The sequence below is a fragment of the Papaver somniferum genome, chromosome 5, assembly GCF_003573695.1.
Source record: "Papaver somniferum cultivar HN1 chromosome 5, ASM357369v1, whole genome shotgun sequence".
NCBI lineage: Eukaryota > Viridiplantae > Streptophyta > Magnoliopsida > Ranunculales > Papaveraceae > Papaver > Papaver somniferum.
The window spans coordinates 151666957-151688070 of NC_039362.1; the positions used below are offsets into that span (position 1 = coordinate 151666957).

General features: G+C 35.4%; 3 protein-coding genes across 4 annotated transcripts; 2 read left to right on the forward strand and 1 right to left on the reverse strand.

The window, feature by feature from the left end:
* The first annotated feature begins 5702 nt into the window (after positions 1-5702).
* LOC113283203 lies at positions 5703-11945 on the forward strand. Its single transcript, XM_026532379.1, has 7 exons — positions 5703-6276; positions 7065-7793; positions 8127-8479; positions 9234-9445; positions 10636-10892; positions 10988-11166; positions 11551-11945. The coding sequence occupies exons 1-7, from the start codon at positions 6039-6041 to the stop codon at positions 11632-11634; spliced, it is 2052 nt and encodes a 683-aa protein (XP_026388164.1). The 5' UTR covers positions 5703-6038; the 3' UTR covers positions 11635-11945.
* Positions 11946-12274: 329 nt separating this feature from the next.
* Positions 12275-15428, forward strand: LOC113283204. The gene is made up of 4 exons (XM_026532380.1): positions 12275-12719; positions 12836-13231; positions 13960-14374; positions 14957-15428. The coding sequence occupies exons 1-4, from the start codon at positions 12455-12457 to the stop codon at positions 15159-15161; spliced, it is 1281 nt and encodes a 426-aa protein (XP_026388165.1). The 5' UTR covers positions 12275-12454; the 3' UTR covers positions 15162-15428.
* A 61-nt stretch (positions 15429-15489) lies between these two features.
* LOC113283205 (histidinol-phosphate aminotransferase 1, chloroplastic-like) lies at positions 15490-21055 on the reverse strand. Of its 2 annotated transcripts, XM_026532381.1 has the most exons (9): positions 20723-21055; positions 18952-19035; positions 18478-18632; positions 18293-18390; positions 18033-18141; positions 17542-17699; positions 16596-16738; positions 16357-16497; positions 15490-15974 (listed from the first exon to the last, which is right to left on the reverse strand). In XM_026532381.1, the coding sequence occupies exons 1-9, from the start codon at positions 20954-20956 to the stop codon at positions 15843-15845; spliced, it is 1254 nt and encodes a 417-aa protein (XP_026388166.1). In that variant the 5' UTR covers positions 20957-21055; the 3' UTR covers positions 15490-15842. The 2 variants fall into 2 exon arrangements, with proteins under 2 accessions (XP_026388166.1, XP_026388167.1); XM_026532382.1 differs by lacking the exon at positions 20723-21055 and having other exon boundaries at positions 18478-18643; positions 18952-19040.
* Between the last annotated feature and the right edge of the window lie 59 nt (positions 21056-21114).

Consider the following 21114-nt stretch of genomic DNA (forward strand, 5'->3'; position numbering starts at 1 on the left):
TACCACAAAATCACAACTTTATGAATTAACTTCATCAAACCACCAAGAACATTTATTCATGGAACTCAAAACCGGACTCTCATCCCTGATTACTCCACCAATTGATACATGGTAACAAACATTGTTATCCTCTTTTAACTTTTTTTTCCCCAAGATATATGACATAATATTTTTACAATCTCACTTTTTATCTTTCTTTCTCGCCCACAACTTAACATAATAAGGTTGAGATAAGTGATTCAATAAATAGGTGATGGATATCGTCCTTGCTAGATCCTTAAGGAATGACCGGGCATAACATTTTTTCATGACTCATGACAAAGCGCCTTTCACCAACATACCCTCCCTACTGTAAAAGAAGAAATGTTTATACTTCGGTAGTGATTTGGTCAACATACTAAATACATTGTTGTGTATGGTTTTCTCGTTCTACAAGACGTTTCCCTGATTACTTTTTAATCCGCTAGTATCTTATATTGATGCGTCTCGATCTCGATTCAAAACTTGAATATTTGCTCAGATGAATGACTTGATGGTAGTAAATATTATATTCTCATTGTTTTATGTCGAGATATTATACAAATTTATTTTTCCTTATCATTTATATGAAGATATCTGTAACTGTTAATTACTCTGTGAAAACGCGGGGATACCAAAATACACCACAAACTTTTTCGTAAGCAATCCGTATGGACAAACTTACAAATAATTCCCAGAGTTCAACTTAATGAATCTCAATCAAGGAACGGTATCCAGAGTCATATCTATTTTTCTCACAATCAGAAAGTTTACAGAAGCTAGTCCGTTAACGTAATTTACGTGTGGGAGTACTTGGATGATTCCAAAGATCAATTTCCAAAGTAATCAATCAAGTCGTATCCAACAAACAAGGATGGAAGTATCTACTTTGATTAATTAACGCACAACCTGTGATATTTCAATTATAATTCTAAATAATATAATGCGGAAAAAGAAATAACACATACACCAGAAATTTTGTAAACGAGGAAACCGTGAATGCAGAAAACCCTCGGGACCTGGTTCAGATTGAACACCAAACTGTATTAAGCCACTATAGACACTAGCCTATTATTGATTAACTTCGGACTGGAATGTAGTTGAGACCGAATTAAACCCTCACAACAATTCAGTTACAGTCGCGTTCCTTACGCCTATTGAATCCCAGCAAGACTCCGTGTAATTGTTTTCCTTAGCTAACATCACACCAACTAAGAGTTGATTCAACTCAATTGAAGACTTTAAACCAATCTTCCTCCCACGGTAAGCCTATATGTGTGATTTCCTTTTCGATCGTAGATCAAGGTGATGTAAATCGATAGCAATAGACAAAGTCTATATAACCTCAAAATTCGGACTTATGCAACCCGAAGTAAAGCCTAGATTATTATTCACCTCACAAGTAATAAATTTGTGGAATCAACAACGTCTGAGACGGAGAGAACTTTGATGATTTTTATCTATATTGTTCAAGTGATCATCTCAACAATCGAACAAGATCAGGATACTCAAGCTATCAAGATAAACAATAGCTGGACCTGGCTTCACGAATCCCTACGAAGTCTTTGTAGTCGCTAAACGCTAGAAGGGTTTTAAGAAAAGGACGAATTTAGTTCTGCAACTAGGACACACCAAGAAATGTAGTGTCGGGATTCAAAGATCCCAGTTGTTTGAGGTTAACCTTATATAGACATTCAAAGCATAGGTTGCTTTAGGTTTAAACTTAGATAGCTTTGGAACCAAGCAAACAATATCCATCGTTAGATAAATATTTGAATCTGATTAACATAATCAAGATATACACTCTTGTTAGGATGAACCGTAACCGAACCTTGTATAAAGACCACGCTCATGAATGGTTAGCCGAAGCTAGCCAGCTGAACTATAAGCTTGAGCATTTTTTCATAAACACTTAAGACTTAACTCGAAACACAATCATATGTTCAAATATGTCTATGGTGTTTTTAGAGATTATTCAAATGCAAATTATTTCAGAGAAATAATTATATGTGCATATGAATTTAATCGACATGGTAAGTAGGCGTACAAGGTACAAATACTTAACCTTTCCGTGAACAATTATGTCATGGTACGTGTACCAGTATGTAAACCTTAAGATATAACTGAGTTACGGAGTTAACACATAACTTTTTCGGTATGTGTACTGGTATGGATACTGTTTAAGCATAACCGAGTTCTGGAGTCCATAGAACTTTTTTGGTACGTGTACGTACCGGTATGGATACCAAACTGGTTCCGTAACCAACAGTTCTTTTCTAATACGCGTACTGGTTTGCGTACCGATCCGGATTCACGAGTTCACGGACTTTTAAAGATGTGATACTGATATGCGTACCAAAAATCTGTTTGTCGACATATAGCTACTCCATTACGTGTACTGAGTACATGTATTACGACTTCAGACTTAAAAATTTTCCCAGTTTGTAAGACTGGTATGTACACTGTCTTATATTCGAATATATAATAGTTTTATATTTCTCTCTAAATTGGTTCGAAACATTCCCGAATAACATCAATGACACTTATCACTGTTCCAGGCTATTTTCGAATGATAAATATTGAATCATGATATTGATTGCGAACAATAAACCGTTCTTAACCTAAATTCATCAAGTATGAACAAATATTCATTAAACTTAGTCATATTTCGAGGACTAATTACAAGATGAATCTTGACTCGAAATTCTTGATATGCTTGCAATAGTCTAATCAGTTATGCGACATCGTCTCATAAGTCGAAAGATGAATATAACTTGAGAAATAGGTGGTTCAGTCTTCACTTACTTTTTGTTGAGGAAGTTCTTCAAAAGCTTCGGTTGATCTTCGACTTCAAATGGTAGAATGAAGTGATGTCCGTTTCTCAATTACATCTTCTATCCTAATCCAAGACTTAACTAATTGTAGACCAGAAATCAAGATATAGTTTTGCTAACTAAATTTAACAACAAGCTTGAAATATCAACACTTGTGAGTTTGACCGAGCAATGCTCTAACACTCTGCGTCTGTAAGTGGTCGATGTTATACAACATTGTAATTTGGAGTATCAAGGCATAATTATTTTAGCATAGGTAAATAAGGAACCTAATGTCGACTAGATTGTCTTAAGCACCTGCCAAATCTGAATTTGTGCAACCCAATAGCTCAATTTTATCACCACCACGATACAAAAACATGTGTGGAGTACCACTTAGTTATTATAGCATTTCAATGACTCACAATGGTTCATGTCAGGATGAATCAGAATTTTATTCACCGCAATTGCATAAGGTATATCCGGAACTGCACACATCATGTCACACGTCTAACTTCCTACTATGGATGCATATTGAACTTTCATCTCTCCTCGCGTCTCAGCATCACCCACAAAGGATTGATTGCGAGTTGACACAAACTGGATTGCAAGCGGACAACTCACCAACTCTATTTTACTCATATTGAAGCGCTGCAAAACTCAACATGTTTTTGTTATAAAAATACCTTGTTATTGCGACTTCTCCATATATTAATGTTATTGCAAAGCTACTAGTAATAAGAACGAACACATAATTCTTCCATTGTTGTACCTTTATATTGCAGTGAACCTCATTCTAACCGACTTTGATGTCCTTAAAGACCTGCTTTAAATTATTTACTCTTAGATCTGACCAATTTGTAATGCGTAAATTGTTTTCATCGCGAAATTTTTGTTGTATAAAATCTCTCTAATAAGACTAGTAAAACTAGACAACAAGCAAACTCTCTCAACCAAACACTAAGGTACTCCCCTTGATTGTAAACTACTTGGTGTTAGACTTGGAGTATGTCTGCGACATGGAATGATGGAAAAACTAACAGTGCAAGCGTGAAATGTTGCAACACAAAGAAGCTATGCTAATGACGTGGGTTACAATAACATATGATACTCATTTATATAGGGGAAAAGTTGACATGGTTATTCTCACACTATCTCACAATTTGAGCGCCAAGCTTTTATGAAATCTAAACAACAATACATTTAAAGTTAATATTTTGATAATGTGTTACTCTTACAAAACTTTACATTCATACCGAAAATAATCATAATACTGGACTTATAACACCGTTATCTACCACTTTGAAAATCTATCATTGAAATTTAACGGTTGAAATTTAAAATTGGTAGATGGTGAGATTTAATATCTCAAAATATACAGATATTTGGTAGGAATGTGGAACTTTGTAAAAGGAACATATTATCAAATACTTAATTCCAAATGCATCATCGTTAAGTTTTATAAAAAAAAATTAACCCCAAAATTGTGAGATGGTGTGAAAATAATCATGTTAATTAATAGATCCTTCCCCATTTGTACATTATATGTGTAAAATGACTATTTTCATTTCCTACTGAAAACTTGTATAAATAGCCTTCAGCTAAAGCAATACTTGCACGGTGTTTTAAATATGAATATTTATATTATTTATATTTGATAAAATGAGACTATTATTTCAAATAGTATTATAAATACGTTAGTATAAACAAAAAAAAACCTAATTAGTACCTTCGTTGAGCCAAGTGCATTAGGATTTAGCCTCTAGGGGGTCAATGGTGTACATTCTTTTACTAATGCAAGTAGAGTTATAATAATATATCCACACTGGTTCAATTGAGATTTCCATAAAGCATACATGAAAACAACTAGAGAACACAGTATAGAATACATAGCTATGATCCTAAATTTCAACGAGAAAAAATATTGTAAGATTATTATTAAATATCAAGTAGGCTATAAAATACATAGACTATGACCCTAAATTTAAACAAGAGAAATTATCCCAAGATTATAATTAAAAATCATAGTAGGCTGGTAACAAAGATGACTACTCGCCTTGCTAACAATGTTATGAATTTTGGGGACAACCCATGGAAATGGTGGTTTCCATATTCTTTATGGATGTTTTTTTTTTCTTTTTTTGAAGCATGATTCATGGATGTTAATAAGCCAGTGTAGCTTCATCATTATTTACTCAATAATTCTTTGTCAATAAATTAGTGTAGTTTTATTGTTATTTTTTCAATAATTCTTCATCAACTAGGGTATATTTATGGTTCAAAAAAAAAAAAAACAACAACTAGGGTATATTTCAAATCTATTGACGAATTTCATGATAAATTTCATCTACTTATTTGAAAGGGCATCATAAGAAATTAGGCCGTTATTTCACTGATTTTTTCTTGACATCTACTGGGTTTGAAAATGTATAATGTAAAACTTACGACTATAACATGCATTATCTAAACCAAACTATAATCCCCCAAAAAAATACCAGATAGTTTTTGAGAAGTACCGGTTAACATAGCATGCCTACCCATTATGTAAATGTTTAAGTAATTTAACAATTTTACAGGTTGTCTGGTTTTTAACGACTAATCTGAAAATCTGAATTTGGCTCATCTAAATTTGATTTTATTACAATAGTCATGGTTATATTTAAATATTTCCGAGTCAGACGTATAAGCCAAGTCGCCTCCGCCAGTAAAAAAAATACTAAACAACCGATCAAACATCTGATTCGGGTCAGACTCAGATGCAAACAAGACCAGGTTGTATCCCATCATCCGATTCCAAGTCAAATTAGATGTAATGTAACTGGTAGAAACAGTCTCTTAATAAATTCAGACAATTAAACACAACACAGTAACAAACCCCTCCCATTTATTATTATTTCTCCTCGAGTCTCATCAATTCGCTTGTCTTCTACTCTCCTACACTCCTTCCATAGAGAGAGAAACAAAGAAAAATTGAAAAGGATCCGATCTCAATTCATGTCGATTCAATAACAAACACTACCCACTTAGGTTTTTAATGGTGAATCAAAAATCCCTAAATTAGTCTTTCCTCACAACACAAACTCTTCCTGTCTCTTCTTCTTCTGTATATATTCGGAATAGAAAAGAAATTAGATATAGATGAATTAATTGAATGATTTTGAAGAGAGAAGAAATAGACTGAGGTGGAGGAAGAAAAACAATGTATGAATGGCTCAGTACAGACAAACATGCTCATCAGCAGCATCAGAACCTCATGTCTCACTTGGTATTAGGTTTCCACACAAGCAGAATGTACGAAGTCATAGAAGATCAGGTCGTGGTTCTGATAAGAACAATAACAGTCGCAAGATCTCATTAACTTTGCTCGCCCTCATTCTCTCTGTTGTTCTATTTGTCACTGTTTTTGCTGTCTATTATATATCAACCAAAGATAATAATCATAAAGGTATTTCTCTTTCTCCTTCTCATTCTCTATTAGATTATTAGGTTATATGTATATATATATATATAGAAACTGTTTAATTTTTACTTTTTCAATTTCCTTTTTTTGTATTTTCTGTTTAATGCCAATGTTTCTATGAATTGTTACCTTCTGTGATAGATTCCTAAGTTTAATTGTCTTATGTTGTTCATGCAAGGTCTTAGTAATTTTTCTTGTGAACATCGAAACCACGGAAACATCGAATTCAAAATCTAGATGCTGGGAAAGGAATAGATAGAAATTCAGAATCTCATACTCATTGCTATACATGTATTGGATTTTGTGAAATAGGTTTGGTGAGATGTGCAGTATTCCATAGTTTTAGTGAATTGCTAGTCTTCCTCTGTAGTATTTGGGTGAATAAAGATAGAAGCCTTTAAATGCCTGCCAATATGTGGATCTAGACACTAAAATTTTGTAGGGTAACTAGAACGTTTCTGAGAAATTAGGTTATATGTGTTGGAAATCCTGCCTAATTGAAACTGGTTTAAGTTTCCACCACTATTATGTAAGCATAGCTGTAGGTATTGTTGATTTATACAGGTGCAAGTTGAATTTCAACTTATCTGTGTATTCCAGAGTACTTTTGTAATGTAATGCTGAGGAGCGCTTGGCTTAATTTTAGCTATTGCCACTCCTTCTAGAGAATACTTTTGTTAGCTTATTTTTTAGACGGTCCTCCAATGGATGTAGGATGTAAAATTATTATAAGCGTAAGCATCTAAAATAACTTTAGTGATATGGTTGTGCAGAACCTAATAGGTTCGATGATCAGGATGATGATTTGAGGAATGACTCGGACTTCCTCACAAATGTAACTCGAATTAAGAATAAAGTGCTCAGATTTGGTCATGGTTCTGTATCTCATGGCCGAGATTCGAGGGATTGGGACCGGGATGACAGGAGAAGGGATGATGAATACAATGAGAATGTGTCAGATCTTGCTAACATGGACGACGTTGATAGTGTCTCTGCCGACAAGGATCGTGCGAAGGAAAGGATTAGAATCAAGCAGCAGCACCTAAAACAATCAGAGGACCATAAAACCGTAGGTTTGTATAATGAAGCTGGCCGTGATGAATTGAAGCATTATGAAGCAGAGTATGAAGCCTCCCTAAAATATGTTGGGCAGGTGAACAACAATGAACATAATATAGTATCGGATGGTGAAAATTTGGGGTTGGAAAATGAAGGAGCTGATTTTGATGATGAATACGATGATGGTATTGATTCTAATGATGGGCGTCTGACAGAAAATGATATCCAGGCCAATGCAGCAGAAGCCGATGATGATGACAATGAAGAGTCCTCTGATACAAAAGACCCCAACTCATATAGGGAATCTGAGGAGGACACTTCCCACAATGATGATACTGTAAAGATAGATTCCAGGCGTGTAAGTGGCAAAGCAGCAAGACGTTCTACTTCAGAGAAAAGAACAAATTCTAGGAAAACAAAACCGAAGCGCCATAAATTTTCTGGTAAATTTTTCTTCTCACTTGGATAGATGAAATTTGACCTCTTATTTTATTTTATTTATCTAGTTTGAGCAATATCTATGGAGGTCATAGAACCATTTTTTTGTGGGGTTTGGCTGACCAACCAGATTCTAGGGAATAGGCTCGACTTCTGTAAAAACTTCAGTTAAACATTATCATAGTAATTGAATCCCTTTTTTTTTTCCTTATCTTCTGTTACGCTGCGCATATATACTTTAGAGATTTTCTCTTTGTACACATAATATTCCATTACCAAGCATGCCTTTCTTTTATTCAACACTTTTGCATTGATTTTTGATATTTTAATTTCTTCAGGCTCATGTGAGATGAAGTTCTTGAACTCTACTGCGCAGCTAGTAGAGCCTTTAGAAAGTCGAAAATTTTCAAGATTTGCATTACAGTACACAGACATAGAGGAGAGACCCAGTGGTCTAGAGCAGTGGGAGCCCAGATTTTCGGGCCACCAGAGTCTCAAAGAAAGGGAAGAGTCATTTTATGCACGTGATCAGAAAATCAACTGTGGTTTTATTAAAGGTCCTGTAGGATCTGCAAGCACAGGATTTGACTTGGCTGAAGATGATGTGAGATACATGAGTAGTTGCCACATAGCGGTTTCCTCTTGCATATTCGGAAACTCAGACAACATAAGAACGCCTTATACTAAAACGGTGTGTGATTACTATTCCTAAATGTTTTTACATCTTGCAATTTTGGTTAGTCTAATAACCTCATTCTCAAAGCAGGCAGAAATCCTTATCAAAGTACCTAGAAATTACCTAAAAGCAGTAATATACTAGCAAATCTTGTCTTCCCTAGGAAATTGCAGTTATTAGGCTTGATGTATTATTTCACCATAACAAAATTTTGGGCTAGGATTGTTTGATGTGAAGTGCTTAAGCCCATTATATGAAGGAGATAGGTTAAAGTCAACGCAGATTAGCCTCTCCCGGCAAAATGATAACTGAAATAGAGCTTATTATAATTGTTAAGCATGTAGGTGTTTGCTTAAACCCTTGTTTAAACTTTGTGGTAGAATGTAAACATGTAATCAGACAAACGTTGAAAATGGGGCAGTGTCAGGCTAACACTGGATGAGAGATAGGTTGTCCTAAAGCTCCTTTAGTTAGTCAAGGTATGAACTCAGTCTATCATCCAAGATGGATTCCTATATTACTTGTGTTTATCCAGACCAACTGAGATATCTGAAAATGAATTAATCTTTTGAGTGTATACTAATTCACAGTAAGAATGACTCTACTGCAGAATCATTTCATGATCCCATTAGGGCCTTCTGGACTTTACCTGAAGAGAGATTTCAATAGCTAATCAGTTGTCGCATGCCTCTAAAAGTCACTGTTTAAGATTTTCTCAACTTGTAATAGTGAGCTTGTGGTGAAGTTTTTGTCTCTACCTTCGATGCAGGTCACACGTTTATCAAGGAAAAATGTCTGCTTTGTCATGTTTATGGATGAAAGTACATTGCGAACATTGTCTTCAGAAGGCCAGCAACCTGATAGAGCTGGTTTTATCGGCTTATGGAAGGTTGTGGTTGTAAAAAATTTACCTTACACTGACATGCGGAGAGTAGGAAAGATTCCGAAATTCTTGACACATCGACTTTTTCCTTCTGCAAGGTAAATAAATCAAATTGATTATGATATTGAACATTTGCTACTTATGGAGTTAATATCTCACTTTTTTTCCATGTCATCTGTAAGGGACAAAGTTATGAACTTTGACTGTTCTTGTCTGACAATATCTGAGACTTGGACGATAATGTGAGGCACTGCAACTCGTGTATCGATAATCATACTGTTTAGTCTCACTGCTCGGAGTTCTTGTGCACCACTTTGTAAAGCTCTTCAGTGAGCTTTGCATTTCGATTTAATTCACTGATTAGTTATAAACTTATACTGTATAGTTATCCATAAGGAACTGACAGCATTATGGTGATTGTGAGTCAAACAGGGTGAATTAGAGACTTCCATCTACCAAGATAATTTATTTATCGTGTCACTCTTTACACACACCCTGTCCCTTGTTTATTTTTTGAGCAAATAATAAGTAATATTCATTCACCAAAGAGAATCGACCATGTCTTTCACCATAGCAGTTCTGCATTCGGGAACGGGTGTGCTCCACTTAATTTGAATCCCTCAGTCGTTTTTAGAGAAAATTTCTAGAATTGTGTTTTTATTCGCTTTTTCATGTCTTATTTTGGGATGCAGAATGTATTTTACTTTCTGTCTCATGTGGAAATTCAGTTGTCTCTTTTCTTCACTTGCTGTTGTTACCTATGAGTTTCGATATTTTTACTGCCAAATTGATATTCCTTTGTTATCGTTATTCCTCTCTCTGGACATAGAAATCTCAGTATCATGCATACCAGAAGTTGCTTCTTCAAGCCGTGGTTGGAATTTGCAAAACCTGTTTTATTTGAAAATAAGAAAAATTAAGTATCTATAAAAGAATTCTTGGAAGAGATCTAGAGAAAAGCAGGATTTAACTGAAGAAGGTTACTCTATAATATCATCAACACTTAGTAGTCATAATATCAGTGGAATAGAAGAATAAATTCGTTTAAACTAAATTCCCTAGTAACCAGCCTTTCACGTTTTCAAGTAAGTCATAGTAGTATTTTTTTCCTTCTAGCATCGGATGGATATTGTCATATGTTCTCATCATTTTACATTTATCTGCATCGTAATCTGATTAATCATCTGCCTATGAGGTTGTATTTTATTTTCTTTGGCTGGGTAAGGGAATTTATACTCATTCAACAACCTCTGTTTATAGTTTCTATTTATTGGTTACAACTCCATAGGTATTCAATCTGGTTAGATAGCAAATTACGTCTCCAAAGTGACCCTCTTCTCATCCTGGAGTACTTTTTATGGCGAAAAGGTCATGAGTATGCTATTTCCAACCATTATGATCGTCATTGTGTATGGGAAGAAGTGGCACAGAACAAGAAGCTGAACAAGTTCAACCATACCATTATCGATCAACAGTTTGCCTTCTATCAGAATGATGGGTTGATGAGATTCAATTTTTCGGATCCCAGGAAACTTCTTCCTAGCAGTATGAGTTCAACCATTATTAGATCTCTATTTTTACTCACAAAGTGCTTATCTATTCGTCCTTCTATAACACCATGGTATAATTACTGTCAACAGATGTTCCAGAAGGATCTTTTATAGTAAGAGCCCACACGCCTATGTCCAACTTATTTTCCTGTCTTTGGTTCAATGAAGTGGATCGCTTTACTCCGCGTGATCAACTGAGCTTTGCTTATACATATCACAAGCTGAGAAAGATGAATCCTGGGAAGCCTTTTCATCTTAATATGTTCAAGGTAAAGATTCTTTTCATAATTAAACCTTACATGCCGAAGTGTTGTCTGCAACCCATTTCAATAATACCATAATCAAATGAAAACTTCTCGATGCGATGATAAAGACTGAACCGAGGCATGTTTGTCTTACTTTCTCATCAACATGGTCGCAACCACAATCTTTCATTACACATAGTTGTTTATCATAATAATTAAAAAGTTATTGTTGTCTAGCATTTACGCTATCACAAACTCAATTTCAATGAGGCTTGTGTTTAACCGAGGCATGTTTGTCTTACTTTGGTTTTACTGAAGGGTTGCAAATTAGTGAAAACATGACTGCCGAAGAACTTAAGAGTTCAACCATATTAATTTTCTCATTTGGATTGCTTGTATGCCATACAGGATTGTGAGAGACGAGCTATAGCCAAATTGTTCCGTCACAGGCCTGAGGATAAGCGTAACCTGCCCTTGCAAGCAACAGAGTGAACGACCAATAAAACTGAACTGGACAGCCTTTCTCGTTATTTTCGCCATGTTTAATTCTTTGCTGCATTGATACCTCGTCCAGACTCCTTAAAAATGGTGACACCCTAATCAGCGTGATTTGCAGAGCCGTCTTATGGACTAGGCCAGCTAGGCTGTTGCTAGAGCCTCAAATTTTTTAATTTTTCATAGTTTTTTTTTTTTAATATGTTTTTTTTTTTAATAGTTGTTTTACCATATAGGAGTGCTCTGACATAGCGTCAACCATTGTTCTTGTTGATACTTTTTAGCTGTTATTGAAAGCTGTTTGTTTTGTAACCATTTTTTTTTATAAAAAATTAAATTTTATTGAAGAATCAAGCTGTTACACCGGAAATGTCCTTGGCCAGACTCCTTACTAAGAAATCTGGAGGATTAACTGACTCAACTTTGAGTTTGTATAACTTGTATTGTTTCTTGATTTTTTTTTTGCAAAGAGTATCTGCTGCATTATTAGCATCTCTCTTTGCATAACTACAAGACCAATTTGGATAATTTTTAAGAATGGAAATACATTCTTGAACAGCACTATTTGTTTTCCACTTTATTTTCCCCAAACTACCATTGAGTGCCATCAATCACATTTTTGCAATCACCTTTAAATCAATAACTTTTCCTTTTGCCCATCTAACGGCTTCCAGAGCAGCTACAACTTCAGTGCGAGCCTGGAATCTGGATATCTTTTACCCCATCGAATGAGGAGAGAATAGCTTCTTCTTCAAAAATCTCAGTCTCTCCCATTACTAAATCAAAAGCTGCTTAAACCCAGAATAAAACCAGAGCGATGAGACGAAGTATACTGAAATATGCTTCTTCATCTTATCGCCATTTTCAATCTCCTTCTGTAAACCCCAAAGCAAACCCTATTTTCTCACTTCTTCCTCTCTCTTCTTCTTCTGCTTCATCCAAGTTCAGATTTTTCTCTTCAGAAAATGACGATTCATCCAATCCTCCTACTGATCCCAGCTCGATCTCTACTCCTGCATCCATCTTAGCTCAGTTAGAGGAGAAAAATTCTCTCGATGAGGTCAAAGATGTGGACACTAAAGGTAAGAATTCCAATCTTGGAAATTTTGAATTGGGTTTTAGGTTTTTATGTTTAATTTTAATTATAGGGTAGTAAAAATCATTTTTGATTTTTTTTTTCTGTTTTTTGTGTTTGTAGAGTTTAAGAAGATGATAAATGATTACATGAAAGGAGATGAGGAAAAGCTACCATCAATAATGGAAGCTATTATGTCTAGGAGATTATCAGGGAAACATGAGGAAACTGATGATGAGTTAATGGTAGAGCTTGAGAAAAAGCCATTGACTGATGTGAAAGATGCAGAGTTTGAAAATGATTTTGAACATCTTTATAAAACTGATGAGGAAATTGAGAATCTGTATAATGCTCCGGAATTAGTTGAGAAGAGACTCTCTAAAGATGAATTCTTTAATATGGACAACCGCAAATGGGACGGAATGATTAAGGAAGCGACGGAGAAAGGGTTTCTTAAGGATACTAAGGAGTGTGAAGAGATTCTTGAGGATATGCTTCACTGGGATAAGCTACTTCCTGGTAATGTTCAGCTTATTTACTCGCTATTAGTTTCATTTGATCAAATGTTTAGTATTTTCTATTTGTTGAATTTGAAAGAAAGTATGTTCACATCATGTTAATAATGGGAATGTAATTCATGTTTAGAAACACTTGTTTATGAAGTAGGTTGCTTATGATTATCAGAACTTACATAACATGTAGAGGCGAAGTTTGTCCTGGCAACTGTAATTGTTGCGTCATGTGTGTTCATTCTTAAGACTAGGCATAGAAACTCACATTGCACAATTTACCAGCGAAGAATTTCAGTTGCAGTATTTCATTTTAACTTCACCTGATCACATGTTATGGGTATGTTTTTGAAACAATGTTATGGGTATGTGGAGTGACTGTAATTGATAAAGAAATGATGAGAAGTCATGCATTGAGTGTCACAATCTACATCGTGGACAGAGCCTTCTTAGTTGAACAATGTGCATGCTAAACAACAAGGGTTTGATTTTTTATTTCAAAGCTTCTTTGAGCTTATTAAATTCCTAATTTTAGGTATTATGTACCTGGAAATTATTGGTCACGTATTTTAACAACAGTACTTTTCAATCTTTTCGGAGTAAGAATGAGGTTTTGTTACTTTTACTGTTTCATTAAAAGATTTGTATATCCTCATAATCTGGTGTTGTAGATGTGGTTGTGTACTTTCGGGTGTTTCAATTTGTTTAACATTTGTCTGATTGGTAATATATCTGCAGATGAAATAAAGGCAAAGGTGGAGGCGAAGTTCAAGGAGCTTGGGGATATGTGTGAAAAGGGAGAGCTTGATCCTGAGGAAGCTTATAGAATGTTCAAGGAGTTTGAAGATTCAATGGTATTGGAATGCACGGAATTGATGGAAAAAGAGAAGCACACAGAGTCTGACCTGCCCGCCCTGCCAGATAAGTGTACAAGCCTAGACGATCCTCCTGGGGAGGGACCAATCTTAAGGTGGCAGTCAAGAGTGGTCTTGGCTCCTGGAGGTGATGCATGGCACCCTAAAAACAGGAAAGTGAAACTGTCTGTCACTGTGAAAGAACTGAAGCTTTCCAAGCATGCTTGCCACCGCTTGAGAGCCTTAGTTGGGAAACGTTACCATTCAGGAAAGGATGAGCTTACAATCACCAGTGAAAGGTCTGTAATTTCGTTCATGCCCTATCTTGTTTTTTTCTTGGTAATTCTGGTTTGTTCTTTCTTGTTATTCTGTAAAAAGTGGATGTTGCTACTGAACCTAATTAAATTATATTTTCCAAAAATCTCTTCAACAAGAAGGGTGTAAACAATTTCATGATATCCCAAAAACCTACTCACGCCCAAAGGAAAAGAAAAGATTAGTGAACGAGGAATGCACTTGCACAGATTGTTAAGGGGAGCGATCTGCTTGATAAACTAAATTGTGGGTTTCTTTATTGAATACGAGGGCCGTTTAACTGTTCAGTGTTCCACCTTTTTCGTCATAAATAGATTCAAGGGAATAAGTAAAGTAACACAGTGTTTCTTTTCCCCTAATGTACTGGTTCTTTGTGATCTTGCCAGTAATGGCAGGTGGGTAGTTCCTCAGCAATTTTTGGTTAATGAATATTTTTTTCTAACTAAATTTATAGGTTTATAGGTGTATTATGCTTCTATATCTTATTAATTGTGCTAGAATGAATTGCAGTGTGCCAGTATCTACAACTGAGTGAGCAATTTTTTTTTTTGTTTCTCTTGCATCAGATTTGAGCATAGGGAGGAAAACAGGAAGGATTGTTTAAGGACTCTATATTCCCTGATTGAAGAAGCCATGAAAGCAGATACATATGTGGAGGAGACTCGTGTTTCTTATGTCAAGGAGAAACTCAAGGGTAACCCAAAGTTCATGGAAAGATTACGAGCAAAAAACATGGCCAAGCTGGGTTCTCATGATGCTGTTGCTCTGTGAGGGTTCGTTGCAATTGGGACTTGCTTAGATTTTTCGTGCCAGAAATAAATTTTTGACAAGGCCCAGTTTTTATCTTCTGGTTGCGCTTTATTTTATTCTGTATACCTGTATGACATTTTTGTCATAAGTTGGCAGAATATTTATGATTCTTTACCAAATGAATTCATTTACCAGGTTTTAATGGTTCATGTGATACCATAGAACAGATGCATCACCTTTGAAATTAGTAATTGGAAGTAGCTTTTATTAGCTTGAAAATTTGTGCCATTAAGTTATTTCGGAGTGCTATCTTCTAGCATAGTATTTTACCCAAAATGAAGTTCTAGCATTTTACACAAAATCAAGTTCTCTATTAAGCATATTGCCTAGGGTTCAGATCTGGAGACATTACCTTGATTACTCATATTTTCGAGGGTATCTAAGAGAAATTAACTCGTATCTCGAATTTGTTAGTACAACAAGGCTTCAACTACAGAATTCTTGCTAATCAATAAGTTTATATTAAAAAATTGAACTTTAAACAATCTTTTGCAATTCAGGTTCAGGATGCAAGCTGTAGTCACTTAACTCTTTGCCAGATTTTGTCTAACCCATTAGAGGTTGATCTCTATTTCACTTTTGATGGAAAAGGCCAGCAATTGCCTGAACTCATGTTGAATTCATCAGGAAATAATTATAATTTCACGTCAAAACCTTGAGACATTCCATTAAGAAATCCGTGTGCTCAGGCTTCCCAACAGAAACCCTTACATAGGCTTTTAGTTCTTTGTTACTGTAGTGTCGAATCATTACACCCATTTTTGCAAGTTCCTCCTGGAGAAAGATAATAATATAAACAAAGAAGTTACATAGATTTCCTAACGATGCATACCAGACAACCAAAAAATGATAAAAATAAAAATAAAAATAAAAATGCAGGTTTCGCAAACTAATAAAAGGCCAAATTTTAATGGAAACCTGTTTTTGCTACTGGTTTATCATTGAGCGGGATATAAAGAATGAGAATTTTGTTTTGAATCGGAGTCATTACAGAAATTGAAAGAAAAAAGAATCCAAAAGAGAGATAGGAATAGAATGTAAAAACTTAGACTACTACATTCTCTTGAAAAATATATTTTCAGAACTATCTCTGAAGATGTAGAAGGAAGAGTTACGGAACCAATAAGTATGTAATGAAAAAATCAAGATTACTAACCTTTAGCTTCTTAGGATCCTTCCCTGATGTAACCTCACATAAAATGAAGTTTGAATAGCTGGGATATGGATTCAAGAAAGGGACTTCCTTCAGTAGTGAATATAATCGATCCCTTTCTTGCACCAGAGCGTTTTTTACTCTCTGCGAAAATTCCCAGACAATAGAAAGATGTTCAAATGAAAGAAATGTTGATATCCAATCGATCAAAAGAGGTAAGAAAAAAGAGGAAAGCGAGTTACCTCTAGATACTCAGGATTTTCCAATGCCACGCATGCACCGATCTCAGCAGCAACAGACACATTGTAAGGCTGCTTGGCTCTCCAAAGGTACTCGACAATGCTTAGAGGAAATGCACCATATCCCACACGTAATCCTGCTAAACCTGTTTTGGAGCACAGTTTTACGAGAAATCAGAGATGAGGTTTCATGGAATTGCAAGCACCAAAAATCAACCAAAGACCGTCAATTGTGCCAACCAATTATATACACTCTTAAATACGAGACAATCATTTCTAACTTCCTAATTTCTCTCATGTTTCGCTTGTATAAACTGCAAAGACATTTAAACTAGTACTACATCGATATTTTGCAGATTTCTTTGAACTTAAACATATCCAGTTTCCATAATTTATTAAGGCATGAGATCTGACTACATAACTAGGTATCAACACTGGCCATTTAAGACAAAAGCCTGCCTGATATTTCATTTGTTGACTATTACTTCCAATTGGAAATGATGCAGAAAAGCTTCTGTATTCAAACTGGTAAGGACAAAGGAAGAACCCCAAAAATAACACCTTGGTCAAACGTTTGAAGATACATCTCTACTTACAAATTGTTGTTAGAACTTCAAACTTGCTGGAGATGGAATTTACAGTCTGCACATATGCGTAAATATTATTAAAGCCAAAAGATGCAGATAGGTGTCTATGTTCTAACTAGTAACGAATAAACCCTGATTATAGACCTTAGTCAAACATTTAAAGGAATCTGAGTAGAGGCATTTCTACTGATAATTTTTTTTAAGAACTAGTGTGAGATGGCATTTGCATTCTCCTACAAAAGTTGCCCATGAGAGCTACCATTTTGCTGGATATCAGAAGAATACAAGCAAGCAGAATAAGTTACTTAATAAAGTGTTGGAAGAGTACTCATATAGTTACCAAAAATAGTACGTAAACCTACCGGCTCTTTTGCTAAATGTCCGGAGCACAATTAAATTCTCATACTTCTTCACCCAAGCCATCTTAGATTCTATTCCAGAAAATTCAATGTATGCTTCATCCAGTACAACCAAAACAGGCAGGTCAAGAATCTTCAAAAGATCTTCATCGTTGATCACACTGTAACAAATTCCTATTGGGCATTAAAATAACGTATGAAAAAGATGCCACAATCAACCAAGTGATGTCTATGTTAATTTATGCAGCTGAACAAAATGCCAAAGGATACATGATACCATATCTTGTCCAAGCTTCAATCTGGTTTTGGCCATCCTATAATTGGTCAACTAGTTAAACACACAGCTAGATAGGAGTAAGGTCCAAGGAGTGCTCAAGTTAGTGTAGGATCACTACTGGGTGATGCACTCTGTTGGAAGTTTGAGAAAGACGGATTTCAATGTATAGAACGTCTCTTACTTAATGTATGAGACTGACTTTTAACTGAAAATGTACCTTCCATCTGGATTGTTAGGAGAGGTTAGGAATATGCACTTTGGATTCTCCTGACGAACAACTTCAGTAATTTGTTCCACATTCAAGCTAAAGTCTGATTTCCTGGGTACTGCACAATAACATAGCAAAAGTATCAGCAATAGGCATACAGCCCATGGCTATTAAGATCCTGGTGATGTGTCTCAGCACCACCATCTTAAGCTGATATCAAACGGAAATTGAGAAAAAAGAATAGTAAAAGAGAACGTCAGTTTTCCTACCCTTGATGACCAAAGCTCCATTTACAGCTGCATCAAATTCATACATTGTAAATGTAGGAGGACAGTCCACAATCTTATCACCAGGGTCAAGCACACAGCTGAAGAAAAAAATAATAAACAAACCAAAATTCAGATTACCAATTCAGTAAGCAATATTGACTTTCATATAATCATTGATATCTTACCGCATGATTAAATCGATAAGCTCATCTGCACCACATCCTACAAGAATATACTCAGACTCAACACCAGAATCTTTGGCAAGGGCATCACGTAAGCGGCGATTTTGAGGATCAGGGTAAATATGAGCAAATTTCATTTTCCCCAAAGCTTCAACCACCTAAAAACAATCTGGAAGTTGGACTCAGAACAAAAACGTTTGTAACTGTGTTGAATGCCTGACATTAGATCATTCAGCACTACTTTTTTTAAAAAAATAAAAAATAAAAGCAATTAACTGCATTATACCAAGTTATCTCCTAATTTACATTATGCCAAATTGGTTATTGAGCAACTCAATTGTAACCTAGAAAAAAATAATCCTCAGTTCAGTAATTTTCCAATATAGAACAAAGACATGAGGAGAGTAACCTGTCTGACATTCAAAACACAATAAACCCTGAGAGATAAGTGAGATAAAAGAGAAGAAAGAGACTTGCCTGAGGAGGAGGACCATAAGGATTTTCATTTGCATCTAGTTTGATAATATCCTCAGGCTTTCTTCCAAGTTGAGTTGACAAGACCTAAAGAAAGAAATTTGAAATTAAAATGTAAACCTTTATTGAGTTGACGAGACACGAAGTGAGGCTGAGTTTATACTCCCTTTATAAACTAAACTGACTTATGAACAGGAACATGGAGGGCTAGCCTAAACATGAAGATAGCGTTTCAGCAGCACTTTAAAACTTCAGTTCGTAGTGGAAAACACGTGTTTCAGGCACGACTGTTGGAGTGGAATAGAAGCTTGAAAGACAGGTAACCTCTATTTATAAATCCTCTATAGATAAGATATAGCAGTCAAGATATGACAAGAATAGATGCTGGAAATGGCAATTTAGAAGGTAGTTTAATGTTGCTTAAGCCATTCATTGGCTAACTATAAAGCATGATCTAAATGAAGTTCCAATACTGGATGAGGAAGAAGACACTCTGGTGTGCTTTGAATGAAGATTGACTTACAGCTCCGTGAAATGAAGAAAGTAATACTGTGCAGAATCTCTTACAGGCTGTGCTGTGTATTTCAAAAGTCTCTACCAACAAAGGACATGCTGAGCTACAGGGCATTATTATTCAAAGAACAAGTGGTTGACTCTTAAGAAATTCTCTAAACAGTGGGTCTTGATTAGGTTGTAGCTGGACCTGGACCGTTGAATGACTGAATATGTAGCAGAAATGAAATTTCTATCAACATGGGAACGAGAACCAACAACTTATGTATGTGTGTGTACTTTCTAGGAAGTGCATAATACATAGAGTGAGAGCTCAATGTGACAAATAATAGATTTGAGCAGAAGCAAATTGGGTTCACCAATTTCTTAGGATAAATGGTCAGTAACCTCAAACTAGATTGTGGAGATCCATACTTGAATATAGAAAATAAAAAGCACACGCAACAAGTTTCAGAAATACCAATTGGTATCAAGACGAAGAATCCTAACGCTTAATTAGCCATAGATGCCATCCATCAGCCTATACCACCTTAGGAAACCACGGTTAATGCCCATGCAAGTCGACAAACAAAGAAACCTGACTCACTTAAGGTATCAGGCATTCCCATTGAATAGTACATAGACAAATTGAAAGAAAATTCGACTCTTTAAGGGGTTATGAACAATTTGACCAGACAAAAAAAAAAGAAGGCAAGATGAAGGAAATCACCAAAGGATAAAGTGTGACAAGATGTGAACTGTATGTCAAATGTGGTGCTGAAAGAAATGAAGGAACTATTATGGAAAACGAGCCACGAGGAGATGTAGAAGGGTTGGAAATGTATTGGCTTCAACCATACTAGGAAGAATGAGTATTGTTTTCTACTCACATTTCGTTGATGCAGCGATCAAGAATAAAAAGCCAGAAAAATAATTCGATCAAACTTAAAACTTAGCTAGTTTTGACATTGTAAGGTGTTACTTCTTCAATACAGAAAAGCATAACCTATCACATTGCACCAATGACGCGGCCGCATGGGCTCATTTTACTAAATCTTTTTGAATACCATATGCACAAGCAGAACAATATACAATCAAGAGAGATATAAGAAACTATGGTAACTACTGTCATATGCTTATGTTTGCAACTTTGCAAGGAGAGAAACAACCAATCTTGCTATTGGAAGCAGACCAATTGATAATATTCTTCAAATTTGGAAAACTGTAACCATTTCAACTCAAAATTTCAGAAAAATTTTGTAAACATCATTGAGTTACTTACCTCAAAAGGCAAAATTGGTTGATAAGGAGACAAATTTCTGAGATGAGGTCGGATAAAGGAATCACCAGTCAACACATCTTGAACCTCGTTGACTTGTTTAGTGGTTAAAGCCATTGGAATCACTTTCCTTTGAAGTTGGATCGAAGAAGAATGAAGAAGAATGCGATTATTAGTATTGTTTATGCAAATTGAAGAAGAAGATGAAGTAAAAGGAGAACAATCAAGCAAACCCATGAATATTCAATTCGACAAATCGAAAACTTTGACGGGACCAATTGAGGGAGGGAAAACTGTGAAGCTGAGAAAATGGAGATAAACCCTAAAACGAAAAGACAGGAGTAATTTACCAATAACCCTCTATTTAGCTATGAAATGTCCGTATGACCCTCCAA